This window comes from Diabrotica virgifera, chromosome 3, assembly GCF_917563875.1.
Source record: "Diabrotica virgifera virgifera chromosome 3, PGI_DIABVI_V3a".
NCBI classification, from domain to species: Eukaryota; Metazoa; Arthropoda; class Insecta; order Coleoptera; family Chrysomelidae; genus Diabrotica; species Diabrotica virgifera.
Window position 1 is genome coordinate 87,421,017 of NC_065445.1, and position 19,235 is coordinate 87,440,251.

Below are 19,235 nucleotides of genomic sequence, written 5' to 3' on the forward strand. Positions count from 1 at the left end.
AAGTAACTTATTTCGAATTTGACACGTTTGCGGATCGGCGTTGCTGGATCCAGCTGGGTTTGCTGGATGCAGCATGTAAAAACATCGCTGGATCCAGCAATTGCAATCTCTAATCATATATTTCAATTTTTCTGGACATCTTTATACAATATGTTTAGTTTTAGATTAGGTATAGGCGACTGAAGGAAGTAAATCGGCAACATTGCTTAATCCAGTATCGTTGTTTAATCGACGAATGATGGCGGAGGCCGGAGTTAGAATCGCGAGAAATAGATGCATTAGCGTGGGAAGTGGAAACCGTCTGGTATTCGACGGTGCGCAGTGTTGCCATTTATAGGCCGTAAATTTAATATAAAACTAAACATGCTGTATGTGGTCTATATTTGTTGTGTTTTGCGGAAATGTCACTTTAAAAATAAAAAACATATTTGACGTGCTGTACTTTATTATTTTTACGAAATAATATAAAAAATATCTTGATTTTAACAAAATAAATGCTTACAAAGATTTAAGATGACAAAAAATGCATATTAGTAATAAAAACAAATAATATAAAAAAACATGAAAGTTGTACTGTAGTCGAGAACTAATTAAAAACTGTATATTTACAATTAAACTTTTATTCAAAAGGATACATAATTTTGAAAATATGTTAAATTTTGTTTGTTGTTTACTACAGTGGTCGAGCAAAGATACAATAACAACATTACTTTCCTCAACACTTGTAGATAGACAATCAAAAAACAAATTTCCAAAATCATATCTATAACCGAAGTAAAAAATATATAAATAGTAATATGTAATTCGCTTTTAAATATTTCGACAACAATCTAAATATTTAAAATCTGTATTAATTTTACTGAGTAAAGACCTCCAGTCAGAATCCTCTTAACACTCACACACGACACTGATAGATTCTACGTATTCTAAGACATATAAAATTTTATAAACTCCTCTATATCATTAAACAGTGCAAATAAAGTACAGAACTGAGATTTACACAGTATAAATTTTGCTTTTCCAACAGTTCTATTGCTTAGCCATACTTGATATGATGTTGGCATTTTAAATAATAAAAATAAAGATATATGTGAAGCAAATCTATCCGTCCGTCGACAGAAAGTAGCATTTTTTAAAAGATTACAAACATCCACTGTTATGTATCCGTTATTTGTGTCATGAATATTAATCAGTATTGCCAACCGATATTATATTAAAGAGAATACATACATTTTTCCTCTTAAGCCCGTTGCACGTCATCAATGGGATTTCTGCTTCGTCACAGTACAACCAACTATTCTTATGGGTTTAAGCTAATATTGTTCACAATATCAACAGAACTAATCCATGACAGATGATGCTGAGGTCTGGAAGGCCAAATGAGGCAGTTATTCCCGAAGATATCAAAAAAATGCTGAAAAGTATGCAAAGTGAAATTGCAAGAGATAGCAAACACTCTAAAGTTATCAAATGGTAGGGTTTTCACGATTACACACGAACATTGGAGTGTGAGAAAGCTGTTTTTCAAATGGGCGCCGCGCTTGCTTACACCAGGGCAAACAACAAAGAATTTATGAGTCTCGGGGCTGTTTGGAAATGTTAAATTGGAATAAGTCGGAGTTTTTCTATCGGCATATCACAATGGATAACACATGGATCCATCACTTCACTCCGGAATCAATCAGCCATCATCTGAGCGGACCTTTTTTCCGATCTAAAAAAATGCTCCGTGGCTAATATCGCTCTGATGAGGAAGTAATCACTGAAACTAAAGCCTATTTTGAAGGCAAAGATAACCCGTTTTCCAAGGGCGCCATCGGAAAATTAAAAAAGCATTGGAATGATTCTATTGCCACATGAATAGAAAATATTTTTTGGAAAAATGTTGTTTTAATAATTAGGTCCGGAACTTATTAACCGACGTAATATTTGACGTATCTATAGTGGTATGCTGGTATATTTATATTATTATATTATCTATAATAATATAAATTCTTGGTTAGTTTTTATCGATGCAACTTCTGGTTCTCTGAATAAATGAATTAAAAAGAATAACCTCACATTCTTAGTATTTCCTAATTCTTTACATTCTCTACCATTCCGACAATATGACAATGCTGTACGATAATGACAACTTGAAATCTACTGACGTGCAACGGATTCATGAAACATTAATAATGTATCTCAAAGAAAACTCAAAAATTAGTTTACTAACGACAGAATTAGTAATTACTGTTCATGTTAGCATGCTATTTCACAAACTTCGGTGACGTTATAATTATGTGAACATTGAAGTATAATGAGTCCACAAGAAAACTCATCATCTAAAACATTTTTATTAGGAAGCAATATTTCAAAAGAAAAAAACACATAATTAAAAATATAGATAAGATACGAGTAGTTTTTCAGTAACAAAACACATGTTTAAATTCGCAGATTTAATACAAGAAACAATGATATAACATAACTGATCATCATTTCTGCAAATTTGTATGTAATCCATGTATTTTGTGACTGAAAGAAAAATCTGATGTAAAATAGTATTTCAGTTCTGTACATCCAGACCACACATGTACACTCATAACCAAACATTGCTTTATTTCTTGCCGTGAGAAACTGATGAAGTCGTACAAATGACGGCAAAGCCAGCAGAAACTACTGACCAGAACAATAATGTTGCTTCCAAATGGTTAACGATATATCTGATAAAATCTAAGGCTTGTGTCCATAGAGGATTCACGTTACCTTTTGAAGTTAAAGGTAATAGACTTCTTGCTTTCAGGTAGTCAGTTAGGAAGGGAGAGTCCAAGGAAACGACTGGCAAGTATTCTGAAATTTTTTCTCTTGTCCACCAAGCTCTCTGACTCCTAAAAAACAATAATAGAGACATTATAAACGCGAACATATCTTTATACAGTATGTTTGGAGTAAGTTGGACCATATGGGAAACTTGTTATTAATTTTACGAAAATAAGTTATTCTTCATAAAATTCTCTGCATTGTCTAAAAACCTAAGGTGCCAAAAATATTAATTTCGCTAAGGGGTCGTCCATTAATCACGTGATGTTTATTTTTGTCATTTTTTAACCCCCACTCGTCCTTGGTGATACATGACGAGGTTTAAGACCCTTTATATAAAGTGTATTGTGACATTTCGTGATTTTTTTATGGACCCCTCCCCCCTTTCGAGCCTCACGTGATTAATGCCAAGAGGCTAAAGCCAAAAGGGTAATTTTTTTATATTGCACAATCTCGAAAATTGTTAATATTATATTTATATGGGATTAGCCACAGTTGATTGTAATGACAATTACAATCGAAACATTCGAATTTCTATGTCCACTCCCGAAATCGTTTTCAAAAAAGGTTATTAAAGAAAAGAAATTTTGCTGAAAAATGTATATCCGTCATTGTTGTTGCGGCAAGTTATACATTTTTCAACCCAATTTCTTTTTACCTTTTTTCTATGGAACAGAAGAGTTATCAAGGCGTTAAAAATTGCATTTTTTTTTTCATTTTGCAGATTGATGTAATTGCATAATAAAACATAGTTTACTTTTAATAATAACAATTTTCTATATTAATAACTTATTTTAATATTTTCATAATAACTCATAAATATTGGCAATATCATTTTAGAGTCTTCCTTTAAAATGTATAATATATGTCTGAATTGCCGATATAAATGAGTCAGATTAAATAAATTATTAGAAGAATTTTTTACCAAGCAACAACATTTTTGTTTAATTTAGTAGTATATTGTATTTTGACAACGACACCCGATTTGGGCGCCGAAACGTTAATAAAACTATTTTTTTTTTCAATTTAATTGTGGCTTATTTCGCATCTAAATAGTTAATAACAATTTTCAATATTGTGAAAAATAAAGGTACTTTACCTCTGAGCGAAACTCATATTTTTTAACCTCATATGAGATCATCATACCTCATATAAGATCATACCTCGTATAAGATTGATAAAATTTGATATCTGATGGTTGCATTTCAGGTTTTAGACCATACAAAGCTTTTTATAAAGAATAACGTCTTTTCGAAAAATTAATAATAAGAGTTATCATATTTGTAATAAATAAAAATGATGTTAAATATAACCTTACCTTTGATTCCAACCTGTATATTGATATTTATATACAAGAGCTCTAAGATATTTGGGTGGTACGTTACGATATGGCGAATCTCTAAAATCTATGAGGGCAAGAACGGCAGGTTTGTGAGCCAGGATCCTATGGGCGAATGACACCAACCATGGCTGTTGATCGTAACTCACATAAGCTGCGGTCGCTAAGTGCCAATCCAGCTGTGGCGAATGGGGAGCTATAACAAAAAAAAATATTTATAAGAAGGTATATATCTAAATCTATTTCCTTGGGTTCTAATATTTTATCAACTTTTAAGGTTCTAAACATTTAAACATCTAAAATTTATTAGATATAATTACGATATTTATTATGTAAATATTGTTTGGACAATCATTATTAAGGTACGATTCCGACATCGACTGCAGGCGGCAGACTGCAACTGCAAACGGCAGACTGCAACTGCAAACGGCAGTTGCAGTTGTCGCCGTGACAGACGTCAGTACTTTGCACTATTAATATGAGACTGATTCCAACATCTAACTGCAATTGCTGTCCGGCAGAACGTCAGTTGCTAATAACTATACAAATTAATAGTGCAAAGTAAATATATGTATGTCATGGTAACAACTGTAACTGCCGTTTGCAGTTGCCGTCTGCCGTCGCGCGTCGATGTCGGAATCGTACGTTTATTATTTCAAATCAAATAAAAACAGTCTTCTTCTTCTTCATGTGCATTGTCCGTTCCGAACGTTGACAATTAACATGGCTATTCTGACTTGACTCTGTATTCGTCACTTTTTTTTGCTTTGTTTAACGATCTTGGATTAATCTTGGTTTGATTATTTTCAGACAAAACTTTTAAACATATTCTAAACAATTTCTTTATATTCCAATGTCAATTGGATATGTCTGCTTAAAGAAATAACAGTCCTCATTCTATACAAAAATTCGCCCCGAAAGTCAAAGTCACAATGTAAACAATGTAATTAAACAGTATTACAAGTACACTTATTCAAATAAAAACTCAATAGTAAAATTCCAACGAGTTGCTAGTAGAATGAACTCATTAGATAACAGTATTTATGAATGTTGTTCTGAAGCTATTTTCTTGTGGCATTTTTATAATCAAGTATATTCAAATGGGAAATAAGCCACAATTTTACCTAAAAATGATTTTATTAACGTTTCGACGCCCAAGTCGGGTGTCGTTGTCAAAATACAAAATAATACTAAATAAATAAAATGTTGTTGCTTAGTAAAAAATTCTTCTAATAATTTATTTAATCTGACTCATTTATATCGGCATTTATGAAATTTATGAAATAGAAAAAATATTTTTAAGTATGGTAAAGACGGGATTCCGTTGGAAAATTTACGCTAACAAGAGCGGACCAGATACTAGCAAAATGGCAACACTGTTAAGAGTGACCAGGGTGACAATTTAGTGAACAGTAGCGTAGATATCTAATTTAAATTTAATAAAAGTTATTATTTTGCAAACATTTGATTTTAAGTGTAAATTGTAAATGAGACCATCGCATCTCCTCAAATTATGTGGGTATCAGTAAATATTTTATTTTACGAAAAAGTTTAAATAAAAAAATATCGGTGTTATCAACATCTGTGATATACCTAGGTACATAGTGATAACACTAATCGACTCGACTGAACAGATCTTATTGTAAAATAATAATACCTGTATAAAAAATTGTCAATAACATTAATTATCACATATAATTAAACAGTAAGTATGATCAAATTTATATGTTTTAGTAATACAACTGCTCATAAGTAGTAAACCTTACTGTTTTATCTCTGATAACTTTCATGTTATTGTAATCTTTTGACTAATTGATGGACTTGTTAGTGTCCACGCTTCCAAGCCATAAAGAAGAGTAGAGAACACGTAACACAGAAGCATCCTTAGGCGTAGTTCTAACCTTATATCCTAATAACAAAGAAACTTTGTAAGTTTAATGAATGATGCACGTACTATTTCAATACGTGTCGTAAGGGGCCGTTCAAATATTACGTAAGGGGGGAGGGTTAAAAATCTTCAAAAATTGCGTTACGTAATACGTGAACGCCCCATTAAGGTGCGTTACGAAGGGGGAGGGGGTCAAAAATCTTCAAAAACCGCGTTACGTACGTACTTGAACGCTCCCTAATTTCTTTGCTTTGGTCCACATTTGATGTTATCCATGTTCCTAATTATTTGTAGTATCCACACTCTCAATTACAGTATCTTCAATAGTCAATTGGATGTTTGCGTGTGCTAATTTAGTCATGGTCATGCATTTAGTTTTCTTTAAATTAATCTTCAGTCCGTACTCATGACAGCGTTCACTAAGGCGTTGCATTACGTTCTTTAAATTCTAAATCATTGTCTTAATCCGTTATTATTAAGGCCGGGACACACATATCCGCACCGAACCAGCACCGTGTCCGCACCGCGCCCGCACCGAGCCGAGACAGCAAGGCTGGGCATGCTGTCTCGGCTCGATGTGGGCTCGGTGCAGATATGTGTGTCCCGGCCTTTACTGCATCATCTGCAACTCATAAGTTGTTCCAAAATTCTCCATTGATAGATATACCTTTATCGACCTTTAGATTGTAACTCTTTAGCGACGTATTAGTATAATATGGATAATCGTCGAAGGCCGATATGATTAACCAAAAAAGAAGATGTGTTTGGTGATATTTCTAGTGACTTTCTTGGGTGTGAATATGTCTTTTTAGTGTACTCCTCTTGGTTTAAAAACAAAGCTTAGTAATACTTTTAAATAGTCTGGTGCTTATCTATTAGTATCTGGATACCGCGTATGAAAAAAAAAGTTGATTAATAGCAAGCTGAAAATTTGTTAATATCTTAAGGATGTCTAGTTGGACAAACTTTAAAATATGGGAACACTGGAACAGGGGAAGTTTAAATTGTGGAGCAGGTTAAAAATTTGGAACGGTCAGACCACAAAAACGGCACATGTATTTTTTCCGACAGTGTATTTTGATACGTGTATTTTGTACTTTTTCGATCTGATGTTCATTTCGCAAAATATTGCGGGGTTCCTATTTAAAATTTACCCTCACTCCTCTCCGTGGGAGTTCGTGTTTGGTATCATTCGATATATTTTTGAAAAATATTGAACACGTAATTTTTAGTTTTTCGATCTAACGTTTATTTCTCAACATATTCGCTTTTTTCTTGTGAAGCTTTGTGACTCACACATTTTCTTACGCGCCCCCTCAAACCGTCAGATTTTTGAAATATACACTGTTCTGTATGTACTTAACTTACCTTATCTTAATGTGACAATTTAAGTTTTTCTAAGGGTATATTTTTTTTCGGATCCTCCTGTATTAAGATCCAATATATGGTAGGGGTACATTTACATAGGACTTACAAGGTTTCTCCCCGTGTCATTTTCTGGCTCGCTCAAGTAACTGCAAAAATGCCCGCTTGAGCATAGCTCAATTCATTTATATCTCTGTATTCTATTACATTCTACATAATCTAATAATTAATTGCTGACATTATTAAAATTATATTTTTCCGTCACAACCAACATAACAAAGATTTATCACCGATTATCAATTATTAGTGACCACTGATCAGGTGCAAAAGTTAACAATGGATAGATTAATTTTATTATTTGGTCTGTCAAACTAACGTCAGAACGTGTATGTATCGATCTGTAAATTGGTGCCGATATTTGTAATTATTACTGTAAATACTAGTTATTAAAATTAGTTTTCGCTCAAATAGTGACTAATAACAATTGTGTTACGTGTTAATCATCAAGAACAAGCTGTAACTTCAGTCAGTAAGAGATGTTTTACTTAATAATCTTCCAATTTAAACCCATTCAGTGTCAAACTGTCAATAGTTTTTCACTGTTGCTATCCCGTCCCAACGGACGCCAACGGTTAGGCAACCAGTATTGCAGTGATGTATCCAAGGTTATCACTTATTTCCAGACATTCAAACCGTTAATATAAACAAATTCAAGTTACTTTTGACTACATGAGTAACAATTTAAATCAATGTTCCCCCACTGTTAGCAACACCATGTTTGGACCCAATTCTTCTAGTAATCTTACTAGTTCATATGCAACTGCTACTATGACTAAACAACGTCCGAAGTATCCCAAGAAGACCGAAGCAATTTTATAATTAGTTGTACTATCCGACAAGCCAGAGGTGGCGCGTGACCTTGAGCGAAAATACACGGCGACAAATGCAGAATACGAGAAGGTCAGCCGCCAGTACTCGCTTGTCGCATTGTACGTCTCTATAGTATCCAATGATTGTATATCCAATTTTTTTTCTTCGTAATTTTTACGTAATGTTATTTAAAATTTAGAAATTAACTGTTATAATACCTAATTAGTTTTAAGTCCTTATTGTAATTAATTATTGTATAACCAATATTGTTTGTGTCAATGGCCATTGCTGCCGAGACACATAAATTTAAATAAAAAAAAAATTATTATTTTATAATTTGCTAAAGCGACATCGATTTAGTTAAATAAAATATTTGACAATATTCTGAAATACAAAAAAAATTATTTTCCTCAACAACTTCAGAAACATTTGTTGATCAGAATTAAAAGAAGAAATTATTAAAACATAGTTGTTGTTTATGGTTTTTGAGTTGATTTTAAAAATAATAAAACATCTTAAAATGTATTTTTTATTTATTAACAAAAGTGGAAAACACTGCAAAATTGTTTGCACTAACTTATAAAAAAAAAACAAAAATAACAATATTATAGACAACAAAACCGAAAAAAACCGATAAAACCGTTTGAAAAATTAAGTGTTACGGTTCGGTTCCAAAAATTATATTTAATATCAAATAAGGGTTCAGTTTCGGTTCTGGCCACTAAAAAATATCGGTTTCGGTTCGGTTTTCTGTTTTTAGCGGTACGGTCCGGGTCCCTGGTGCACACCACTGGACGGCTGCAATCAGCCGAAAGATGACACTTTGTGATAAACTATTTTATGGCATGGCCTCGCTCAGCCAAATATTGTTATATCTTGAGCGAAGGGTGAGTAGTTCTTCCGATAAAAGATACCGCATTATGATTGGTCACAACAGCAATATCCGATTTTTTGAGTGGCTCTTTGTCCACGTGGACTGATAACAGTTCGATGAAAACTTAACTGGGTGATTGCCCATATTTTAAAATATCATACCAGGAACATCTGAATGTAGAACCTTAAAACTTTTATATTTTACACATCTTAGTCATTGATAGTTTTGCAGTTAATAACTACTCCTGGTAGGGTACTTTTGCTTTCATTTTTATGGCTTGCTTTTATTACAGATACATTATATTTTTACACAGTCTCACGGAAATACGAGGCGACCATATATATGTAAAGAAGTTATACCATATAAATATAAAGAATAAGAGTCTATTATTGTACAGTCTCACCAAATTCACTTTGTATTTGAGATTTGGATGCACACTGATGTTGAAGTTCGGTTTTTCCGAATGTTCTATTCGAGTTCCACGATTTCTGTCATCTTTGTCCACATCTCAAATACAAAGTGAATTTGGTCAGACAGTACTGAACTATATACCAACAAAGGTTAACTCCAATAGAAGAATTTACTGGGGATCAACAAACAGACTGGAAGATCTAGATTACGCTGATGATATATGCCTCTTAGCACATAAAAAACAGGACATGCAACTCCAAGTAAACAAATTACAAGTAGAATTAAAGAAGGTCGGACTAAAAATAAACATCAACAAAACCAAAGAAATGCGATTTGGTTCCAGAAACAACCAACCTATTGTGATCAACAACTAAGGAATTGAGAAAGTGGTGGAATTTGTACATCTGCGCAGCATAATCGACTGTAACGGCGGTACAGAGCATGATGTGCAGGAAAGAATTAATAAGGCTAGTAACGGCTATAATATTCTTAATAACATATTGTAACGAAAGAGTTTCGAATCGGCGCAATAAACAGTCCCCGGCTTGGGAGAATTCCAACCGTCGGAATAACACTAGCCGTGACGTCACAGAAGCGACGGCGCTTGAGCGAAGATCTCCAGAATATTCATTAGGCCGAGGGATATGTAGACATTTCGAGAACAGGACCTATTGGCTATTTAAGCGGAGCGCGCTGTTATTAGAGTTTAGTTTTAAGCTAAAAGTTGTAAAGTCTGTAAAAATAAATTCGTCTGTACTGTTATAATAATAAAGTCGTAAATAAATACCCGAACGCTCGTTATTGTTACAGTGGTGTCGGTGTTCGGTAAAACTTAGTACAGTAAACTTAGTGCGATATAAATAAGTAAATTCGGAAAGACTTTTGGACTTTATTCGTCGGGAATAATTAAAGTGCGTTAATTGTTCGGTATTCGGAAAGACTTTTAAAAGACTTTTGAACTTTATTCGTCGGGAATAATTGAAGTGCGTTGATTGTTCGGTATTCGGAAAGACTTAAGACATTTTGAAAAGTACGTGTGTGCCGACCAAAGATGTTGCTACAAGAACTGACCATAAAACAGCTCCGTGAACAATTAGAAGAGTACGAATTAGACAGCAGTGGTTGCAAGATAGTCCTACAAGCACGACTCAAGGATGTCCTTACGAAGAACGGAGATGACCCAGAAACGTTCCACTTCCAGTCAGCAGAACAAGTAATCTTATCGAAATTAAAAACTGTTTCTGAAACGATCGATGAAACTTCTAGAAAAAGCGACGACAAATTCGAAAATGTTGCTAAAAGATTCGATGAGACTTCTCAAATAATTAAAGACGTATGTAGTCAAAACAATGAGAAATTCGAAAGTGTTTCTCAAAAGATTGATGAAACTTTTAAAGAGGTCTGTAGACAAAACAACGAAAAACTTGAAGAAGCTTGTAGACAGAACGACGAGAAATTTGAAGAAGTTTCTAGAACATTCGATAAGATTCAGAAAAGTGTAGAGACCGTAGAAGAAAAGATCAAACAACTAGAGAGCATGATAACCGATACAAAAGTACAACCATCAGTTAATGTCGCAGCGTTAGATCCTGTAGCGAAAGATGAACTACCGAGAGACGAAACGTCGCATAATATGAGATTCAAATTACCACCATTCGGTGGAAAGTCCTCTTGGTCCATATATCTTAGACAATTTGAAGCTATTGCGACCGCCAATCATTGGACCGAACAAGAAAAGGCTGTTTCTTTGACTACTGCTTTACGAGGTGATGCTGCAGATATATTAAGATCAATTCCTAAGGGCCAAGAAAAATGTTACCAGACCTTGTTCACTCGTCTAGAAAAACGATATGGAGATGACCATCTACAACAAGTATACAAAGCACAACTGCGAAGTAGAAGTCAACGAGCAAGTGAGAATCTGCAAGAATTTGAAGCAGATGTGGCTCGTGTGGTGAGGTTGGCTTATCCAGAGGTGCCAGACAGCGTTTTAGAAGAAATCGCAGTAGACACCTTCGTCAATAGGCTGAAAGATAGTGAACTACAGAAAGCTTTACGACTAGCAAGACCGAAAGTTTTAGATGAAGCACTTGCTATTGCCTTGGAACACGAAGCAGCTAGCCAAGCTTCACGAAACAATCGAGTAATAACCGTGGAAAAAGGCAATAAGAGAAAAGATGAACGTTTGGTGGAAATGGTACGGAGGGTGATTCGTGACACGATGCCGAAGAGACGCATGAAGAGGGCTGGAAGAGTTGGTGCAAATACAGATGCTTCCTCGATACGGCCATGCGGTGAAAGTTGTAATCACCGGCATAAAGCAGATGAACAGCTTTGCCCTGTGAGACGAACTACCGTCGTTAATGAGCAATGGCAGCCCCAACAGTTACAAGACGCCCAAGAAGACGATCCATGTATAAAAAGAGTATTGGATTGGATGCGGCAAGGTGAGAGACCTAGTTGGCAAAACATTAGTGCATGTAGTCCGGAAGTCAAGGCCTACTGGAGCCAATGGAATTGCCTGATACTAAAAGATGATCTTCTGTACATAACCTTTGAGAACGATGATGGTACAGAATCTAAGCTTCAGTTGATTGTACCTAAAAGTAAAGTGTCAGAAGTATTGCGTCAGTTGCATGACGGTACATCAGGTGGACACTTTGGTATTACGAAGACTCTGCAAAAGGTTCGAGAACGGTTCTACTGGGTGAACTGTAAAGATGATGTAAGATGGTGCCGGAAATGTGAACTGTGTGCATCCGGTAATGGTCCAGTTGGTAAAAAGAGAGCACCCATGAGACAGTATAATGTTGGCAGTCCTATGGAAAGAGTAGCAATCGACATTGCAAGTCCATTTCCAGAAACTGATGCTGGAAATAAATACATCCTGGTAGCCATGGATTATTTTACGAAATGGACCGAGGCCTATGCATTACCAAATCAAAAAGCTGCTACCGTTGCAGAGGTACTTGTTAAAGAATTCTTCAGCCGACTTGGTGTTCCCTTGGAGATCCACTCTGACCAAGGGCGAAACTTTGAGTCAGCTCTTTTCCAAAACGTTTGTAAATTGATTGGTGCCAATAAGACAGAACAACACCCCTGCATCCTCAATCAGATGGGATGGTCGAGAGGATGAACCGAACGATGGGTAAACACTTGTCCAAAGTTGTATCTGAACATCAGCGAGATTGGGACCAACACATTCATTTATTCCTGATGGCCTACCGCTCGGCCGTAAATGAAACTACAGGTCAAACACCAACCTGCCTGATGTTGGGTCGTGAAGTTCGTTTGCCCTGCGACCTAGAGTTTGGCTGCAGACCTTCCGAGGAACATGTTGCAGGCGAAGAATACGTCGACCGCCTGAAGTTACGAATGAACAACATTCATGAACTTGCCCGACAACACATCTAGATAGCCAGTGACAGAATGAAAGATCAATATGATTCTCGATGCAAGAATGAAAGCTTCGAAGTAGGTGATCTTGTCTGGCTTTATAATCCACAACGTCGTCGCGGCTTGTGTCCTAAACTGCAAAGACAATGGGAAGGTCCGTATGAAGTTAAGAAGAAACTAAATGACGTAATATACAGAATTAAGAAGTTACCAAACGGTAAACCAAAAGTTATTCACATAAATCGTCTTGCACCATAAGCTGGCTCAAATGAAACAGAAGAAGCCCGAGTCCTCCAACAGGAGATGAAAGACGCCGCACAGCCAAGTTTTAATTAATTTATGTCAAATTACGCAGCGAGAAAGAGTGCTAGATTCGGCGTGACCACAGAAGTTCAGCAAGATCTGTTTGGTGTTCCAGAAAACGTCTCTCTAGCCCACTGTGTTGCCTAAGACCTCGAGATGACTAAAGGAATCTCGTCCGTATTCAATAGAAAGTTCGGCCGCCTGGACGAGTTAAGAAATCAACAATCTAAAACTGGAAGAGTACTGCGATTGGAAGATGGTCCTCGATCTTTGCTGTATATGGTGACCAGGAAGTCTTATACGGACACGCCAAGCTACGAGAACATATGGCGTGCTCTAACTAATTTGAAGAAAATCGTGTGTAATTATGACATCAAAGATTTGGCTTTACCAAAAATAGGCCATGCAGTAGAAAATCTGGATTGGAAGATTGTGAGAAGCATGCTTGAAGTGGTCTTCAGAGAAACTGACGTACGAATTACTGTGTGTTGCATGAACCCGAAGATGTCGGATCCTTCAAAGACAGTAGACTGTTATTTCTTCTTGAAGGGTGTATGCAAAGCTGGAGAGTCGTGTAGATTCCGCCATCCTGGGCCTTCATCTAGAGTTGCTGATCGGGACGCTCAGATCTTAAGAGGGGAGCAGTGTAACGAAAGAGTTTCGAATCGGCGCAATAAACAGTCCCCGGCTTGGGAGAATTCCAATCGTCGGAATAACAGTAGCCGTGACGTCACAGAAGCGACGGAGCTGTGAGCGAAGATCTCCAGAATATTCATTAGGCCGAGGGATATGTAGACATTTCGAGAACAGGACCCATTGGCTATTTAAGCGGAGCGCGCTGTTATTAGAGTTTAGTTTTAAGCTAAAAGTTGTAAAGTAAAGTCTGTAAAAATAAATTCGTCTGTACTGTTATAAGAATAAAGTCGTAAATAAATACCCGAACGCTCGTTATTGTTACAATATGGAAATCCACGATTTAAATAACTAAAACGAAATTAAAAATTCAACAAGTCTAAAAGATGTATTGCTGTATGGCTGACAAACGTGGAAGAATCAGCACCTACAGTACACCAATTACCAGTTTTCATAAATACAGCATTACGAAAAATCTTTCATATATTTTGGCCCAAGCGAATCTCGAATGAAAATTTATGGGACCAAGCTAACCAAGAAAATGTCATAAACAAATAAGATGACGGAAAGGAAGATAACTGGGCCACACATTCCGTAGGCCCCCAGGTGACATTGCCAGGACAGCACTGGATTGGAATCCTCAGACCTACGGACCTACAAGTAGGCAGAACTCCAAAAACTTGTTAAAGTACAATACAGGACGAAGGGAAAGAAGTGGAAAAATCCTGGCTTGAAATCAAAGCCATAGCCAGAATAGAGTTTGCTGAATATACTTCGTAAAAGTCCTATGATCCTCTTAGAAATCTCGGGACTATAAAAGAGTCTATCAAATAATAAATATCAAATCAAGACTTACCAACAAACGGTAATGAAGCATTCGGGTTTCCTGGTTTGTATAAAAAGTTATATTCTTTCCAGGGCCCATCAACTTTATCGGCCCCCTCAAATACAATTTCTCTTCTACCATTACCAGCGGGAAATGTGGTGAAGGGACTGCTATAATGATTAACGACATGTAACTTGTGTAATCTGTTGTAAATAGTACGAATGGTTGGATCTACAGTGGAATTTGAGACTGGGCGTAAAGATGCCAATGGTACCTGTAAATTTACTTAAATTAATTTTCTCTATATAATATAATTTTGTAGGTTTAAGTCTTTTATCTAACTTCTAAATTATATAAATATGTATGCTAAACCAAAATTAACTGTGATAAAGAGGTGTATATATGTTTTTAATGTTCTATTTATAAAATCAATACTCACTGTGCTTGATAAGAAAATAGCAACAGCAATACTAGAGTAAAATACTGTTGAAAGAATGGCTAATACTTTATTTCCTGAGCCATGGTTGTCAAAGAGAATTTGCGAGAGAGCGTATAGAACTGTCACAGCCAAGGAAATCAATCCAAAATATATGGTATAAATAAGTCCTTGGCCAATATATTTTTCGAACTGTGCCTTTGTAAATGCTGAAATATAATAAAATATTATTACTTACAGTACTAAAGAAATACCTCAAATCGCTTAATGCGCCATCTTGAGAAATAACAAGGTCATTATTGATGTCTCAAATTTCCTAAACGGGTAATATGACCCGTATGCGCGCCAATGGAGAATATAAAATTCTTAAAACACCCTGTATTGATGAAGAACATGGCTAGTTGTTAAAGTACCTAACTTTTTTTATTTACCAACATAAGCAAATGAATAAAAAAAACAGAATGTTAAGAAAACGTGAGGCTATAGTTGGGTTTTAATTTCAGTATTTTATAAATGCTAGGATATTCCACAGGGTGTGGTGAACTTTGAAAAAAAGAACACAGTTTGATTGGTACACCCGGTATACAATGACAATTTACCTCTCTAGCAACAATATTATTAATTACAGCGATATTGTTAAAGAATAAGGCTATAACATATTAAAAAAGTCACTTAAATCGGATAACAGGTTTAGGAAATTCGAGACATCAAAAATGACCCATTTTGTGGGTAGCCCGTTTTCTCTGACGCGCGGTGTATATCGAGTTCTTCATCTGTTGTTTCATTGTAAGATTCATTATTAGAGTCATCAGAATCTTCATCAAAGATTTATTATTATTAATATCTGATCAATTATTTGATCCAAGTTTGTTTATCGATAAATTTGTCTTCTATTTGGATCGTTTTCTGACAAATTTTCAATTCTTCAGATAAAAATTTTTCAAAAAAATATCCCAATATATCCAAATATATCTTGTCGGTTAATTTAAACCTTATGCTTCTTGATCACACATAAGTTTGTAATGTAGAGCAAATCAATTCGACTGAATTGAGATGAGGATGATATGATGGGAGTCTTAATACATCACGGACATACTGTCTTGTGAGAGTGTCAATCACGTATTCTACTAACCTGTTAACGGAGTTTTTCACATGCCATTTCTTTTATATCTGACGACAAAAATACAGGAAAATTCTTCTCTCTTGTGATGTTTCTGGATAAGCATATTCCCAAGCTTGTTACCTATATGTCAACCTGAGTTTTTGCAAAGTGTCTCATTTATCATACATATACTTTTCTGTCCAGTACCAACGGCAAAAATTCAAATTATTTACTACCTGCGACAGCAAATTTCACTGAAGACTCTGAAGTCTACAACTCATGAGTTCGTAACAGCATGGAATTGCATCAGTCCCTTAAGCATCTGGTTAAGCAAAACAAAGTAATTTTGTTATGCGTCCCAAGGCACAAAGAAATACGGTCCTTTTGATTTCTTTCAGTTAATCCTGATATTAAACATGTTACCTTATATTCCTTTTTGTGTATGAAGTGTAGAACAGGGAAAGACATGATAAATGCAATTTATAATTTAGATATTTGGGTGACGGTTCAAACTTAACAAAATTTTATGTGTATACTTGGTGATTCGATTATATGCAGACATAAAATTTGTCAGCTTTAATAAGTACTTTAGTATATTTCCAACACTTATATGTAGAAATAACCTTGAATATAGTACTTTAATGAATACAAGATAATAAATAAACTTACCAATATTGGACTCCACTTGACCATTGTTTAATTTCAAATTGAAGAGAACAATAGATCCATATATAATACCTATAATAATCACAAAAGATGCTACTTTTCCCAATATTGACCACTTGCCTGAAGATTTCTTCTTATAGAAACACTGATCATCCAATAGCACTAATAATAGAGCCAGCACTAGTATGTTGGCAAATCCGAAATTACCAGTTACAATAACGCATATTTGTAAGAATAACTGAAAAATAAGGTTTCTGATTAATAATATTTAGAAATAAATAAATATGTAGGTACTATGTATATACAGTGAGGATGTTTGAGTGGGAATAAAGTCATTATCTCAAGAATGGGCGAATTTAGAGAAAAATCCTGAGACAGGTCGATTTTTATTTTTAAATTATGACTTTTTGGCATATATATCATACTATACTAGTGACGTCAATCATCTGGGCGTAATGACGTAATCGATTATTTTTTTAAATGAGAGTAGCGGTCGTTTGATTGCTCATTTGAAAGGTTATTTAATTCTCTATTCAGTAATATAAACAATAATATAATTATTTATACAGAGTGTACAAAAAATATGTTTTTCAATAAATTAATTTACACAAAAAGAAGAATGTAAGCAATTTATTTAATTCAAAATACATTTTACTGATGTCAGAAAAACAGGTAATGTTTATTTCACAAATATACATTGCTTTTCGCTTAAATTCAATGTTCAAACTGCAAAGAGACAGGTGGGTGGCAGTTTTAACATTCAATTTCAGCAAAAACCAATGTTTATTTGTCAAATAAACATTCATTCCTGTTTTTTGACAGCACTCAAATGTATTTTGAAATAAATGAATTACATACATTCTTTTTTTTTTGTCTCAATTAATTTATTTAAAAAAAAAATTTTGGACGTCCTTTATCAAAAATTAAGTATGTTTTTTTTCTTTTCCTTTATGACCTTTGGGAACTGCGCCCATTTAGCCAGCAACACTTCTTGACATCGACGCCTCACCATACACCAAGCCAAGACCATTACAAATCCATCTCCGAATCCATTACAAAAACAATCCAGGGTAGGTAAGGGAAAAAAACTTTTCGCACTCAGATCGTTCAGGGTGACTAACCACTTACTAAGTAGGGATACGGGGTATTATTAATTTACACGACTAATTTTATAATCTAAAGTTTCAATTTACACGACTTAACATAATTTAGAAGAATCCTAAAGATTGACGGTTTGTTCAAAGCTAGTAAGTTCATCAGATTATATGGGGATAAACGTTTTCTTGCAATAGCTGCATATTCAACAAATTTCTTTTTGTCACATATTTGTCACATGCAAAAAATATATGATCCAAGTCACTTATTGTATTGCAATTTTCGCACAAATCCGACTGTATAATATATTGATTTTCTATAGATGTGCGGGATAACAGGCATGGCCAAATTTTAGTCGAGAGGTAGGAACAATATAGTGTCTTGAAAAATCTAAATTTTTATGCCAATAATCTGTCGGGATTTTCGGATGTAAAAGAGTATACCTTGTCGGACAATTTATACAGTATTGATTCCATTGAAGTTTCCAGTTATCATGTGATCTGGTTTTACTTATGGTTATACATTCTTGAAGTCCAATATCATTCAATGTTTCCTCGCCACTGAAAATGCTGTCTTTTGCCAACTAGTCTACTTTTTCATTATTTTCGAGTTCAATATGAGCTTTAATCCACGTGAATACTATATTACACTGCATAGTTGTTAGATTAGACAATAGTATCTTTAATTCTTTGATGTAGGAATTTACGTTAACAGAATTTTCGTCTAGTTGACTAGAGAAACTTTTTAAAACTGATTAATATGTTTATTTGTTTTAGATTTTTATTTTCAGCGTATTGGCATGCTTTTATGATAGCTATGGTTTCTGCTGAAAATATTGATGTATTGGTTTTTCTTTGACATCTAGTGATGGTATATAAAAAGCACAGCCCACACCATCACTTTGTTTTGAAGCATCGGTATATATTTGTAGGTGATTAGGGTATTTTGCAGTATAATCATTAAGGGTAGTTTTGCTAAGTGTGTGAAGTTCAGAATGTGAGGGAATTAGAATTATTGATGTTTCTAAAGCCTGAAAGATATCCGATTTAGGTGGCTTTTTAATAATATTGCTAATATTGCAAGTATTACGAAATCACTGTTTTCTATTCAATTCAAATGTTGCATACATTTTAGGACACGCATTATATACAGAAAATAAAGATTACGTAAATTCTTACAGACAACAACTAAACTTTAATTCACATATGCTGAAAAACGAAAACATATGGAAA

At 34.7% G+C, this 19,235-nt stretch overlaps 1 protein-coding gene across 1 annotated transcript in view; it reads right to left on the bottom strand.

Moving 5' to 3' along the window:
• Positions 1–427: 427 nt before the first annotated feature.
• LOC114330524 (lipase maturation factor 2) overlaps positions 428–19,235 on the bottom strand; it is a 41,158-nt gene continuing 22,350 nt past the window's right edge. Inside the window, exons 6-10 of the mRNA XM_028279871.2 lie at positions 16,912–17,146; positions 15,144–15,349; positions 14,735–14,978; positions 4,118–4,334; positions 428–2,867 (exon numbers count right to left, since the gene is read on the bottom strand). Of these exons, the coding sequence (XP_028135672.1) occupies positions 2,597–2,867; positions 4,118–4,334; positions 14,735–14,978; positions 15,144–15,349; positions 16,912–17,146 (1,173 nt within the window). The 3' untranslated portion in view covers positions 428–2,596. The remainder of the gene's footprint in view (positions 2,868–4,117; positions 4,335–14,734; positions 14,979–15,143; positions 15,350–16,911; positions 17,147–19,235) is intronic.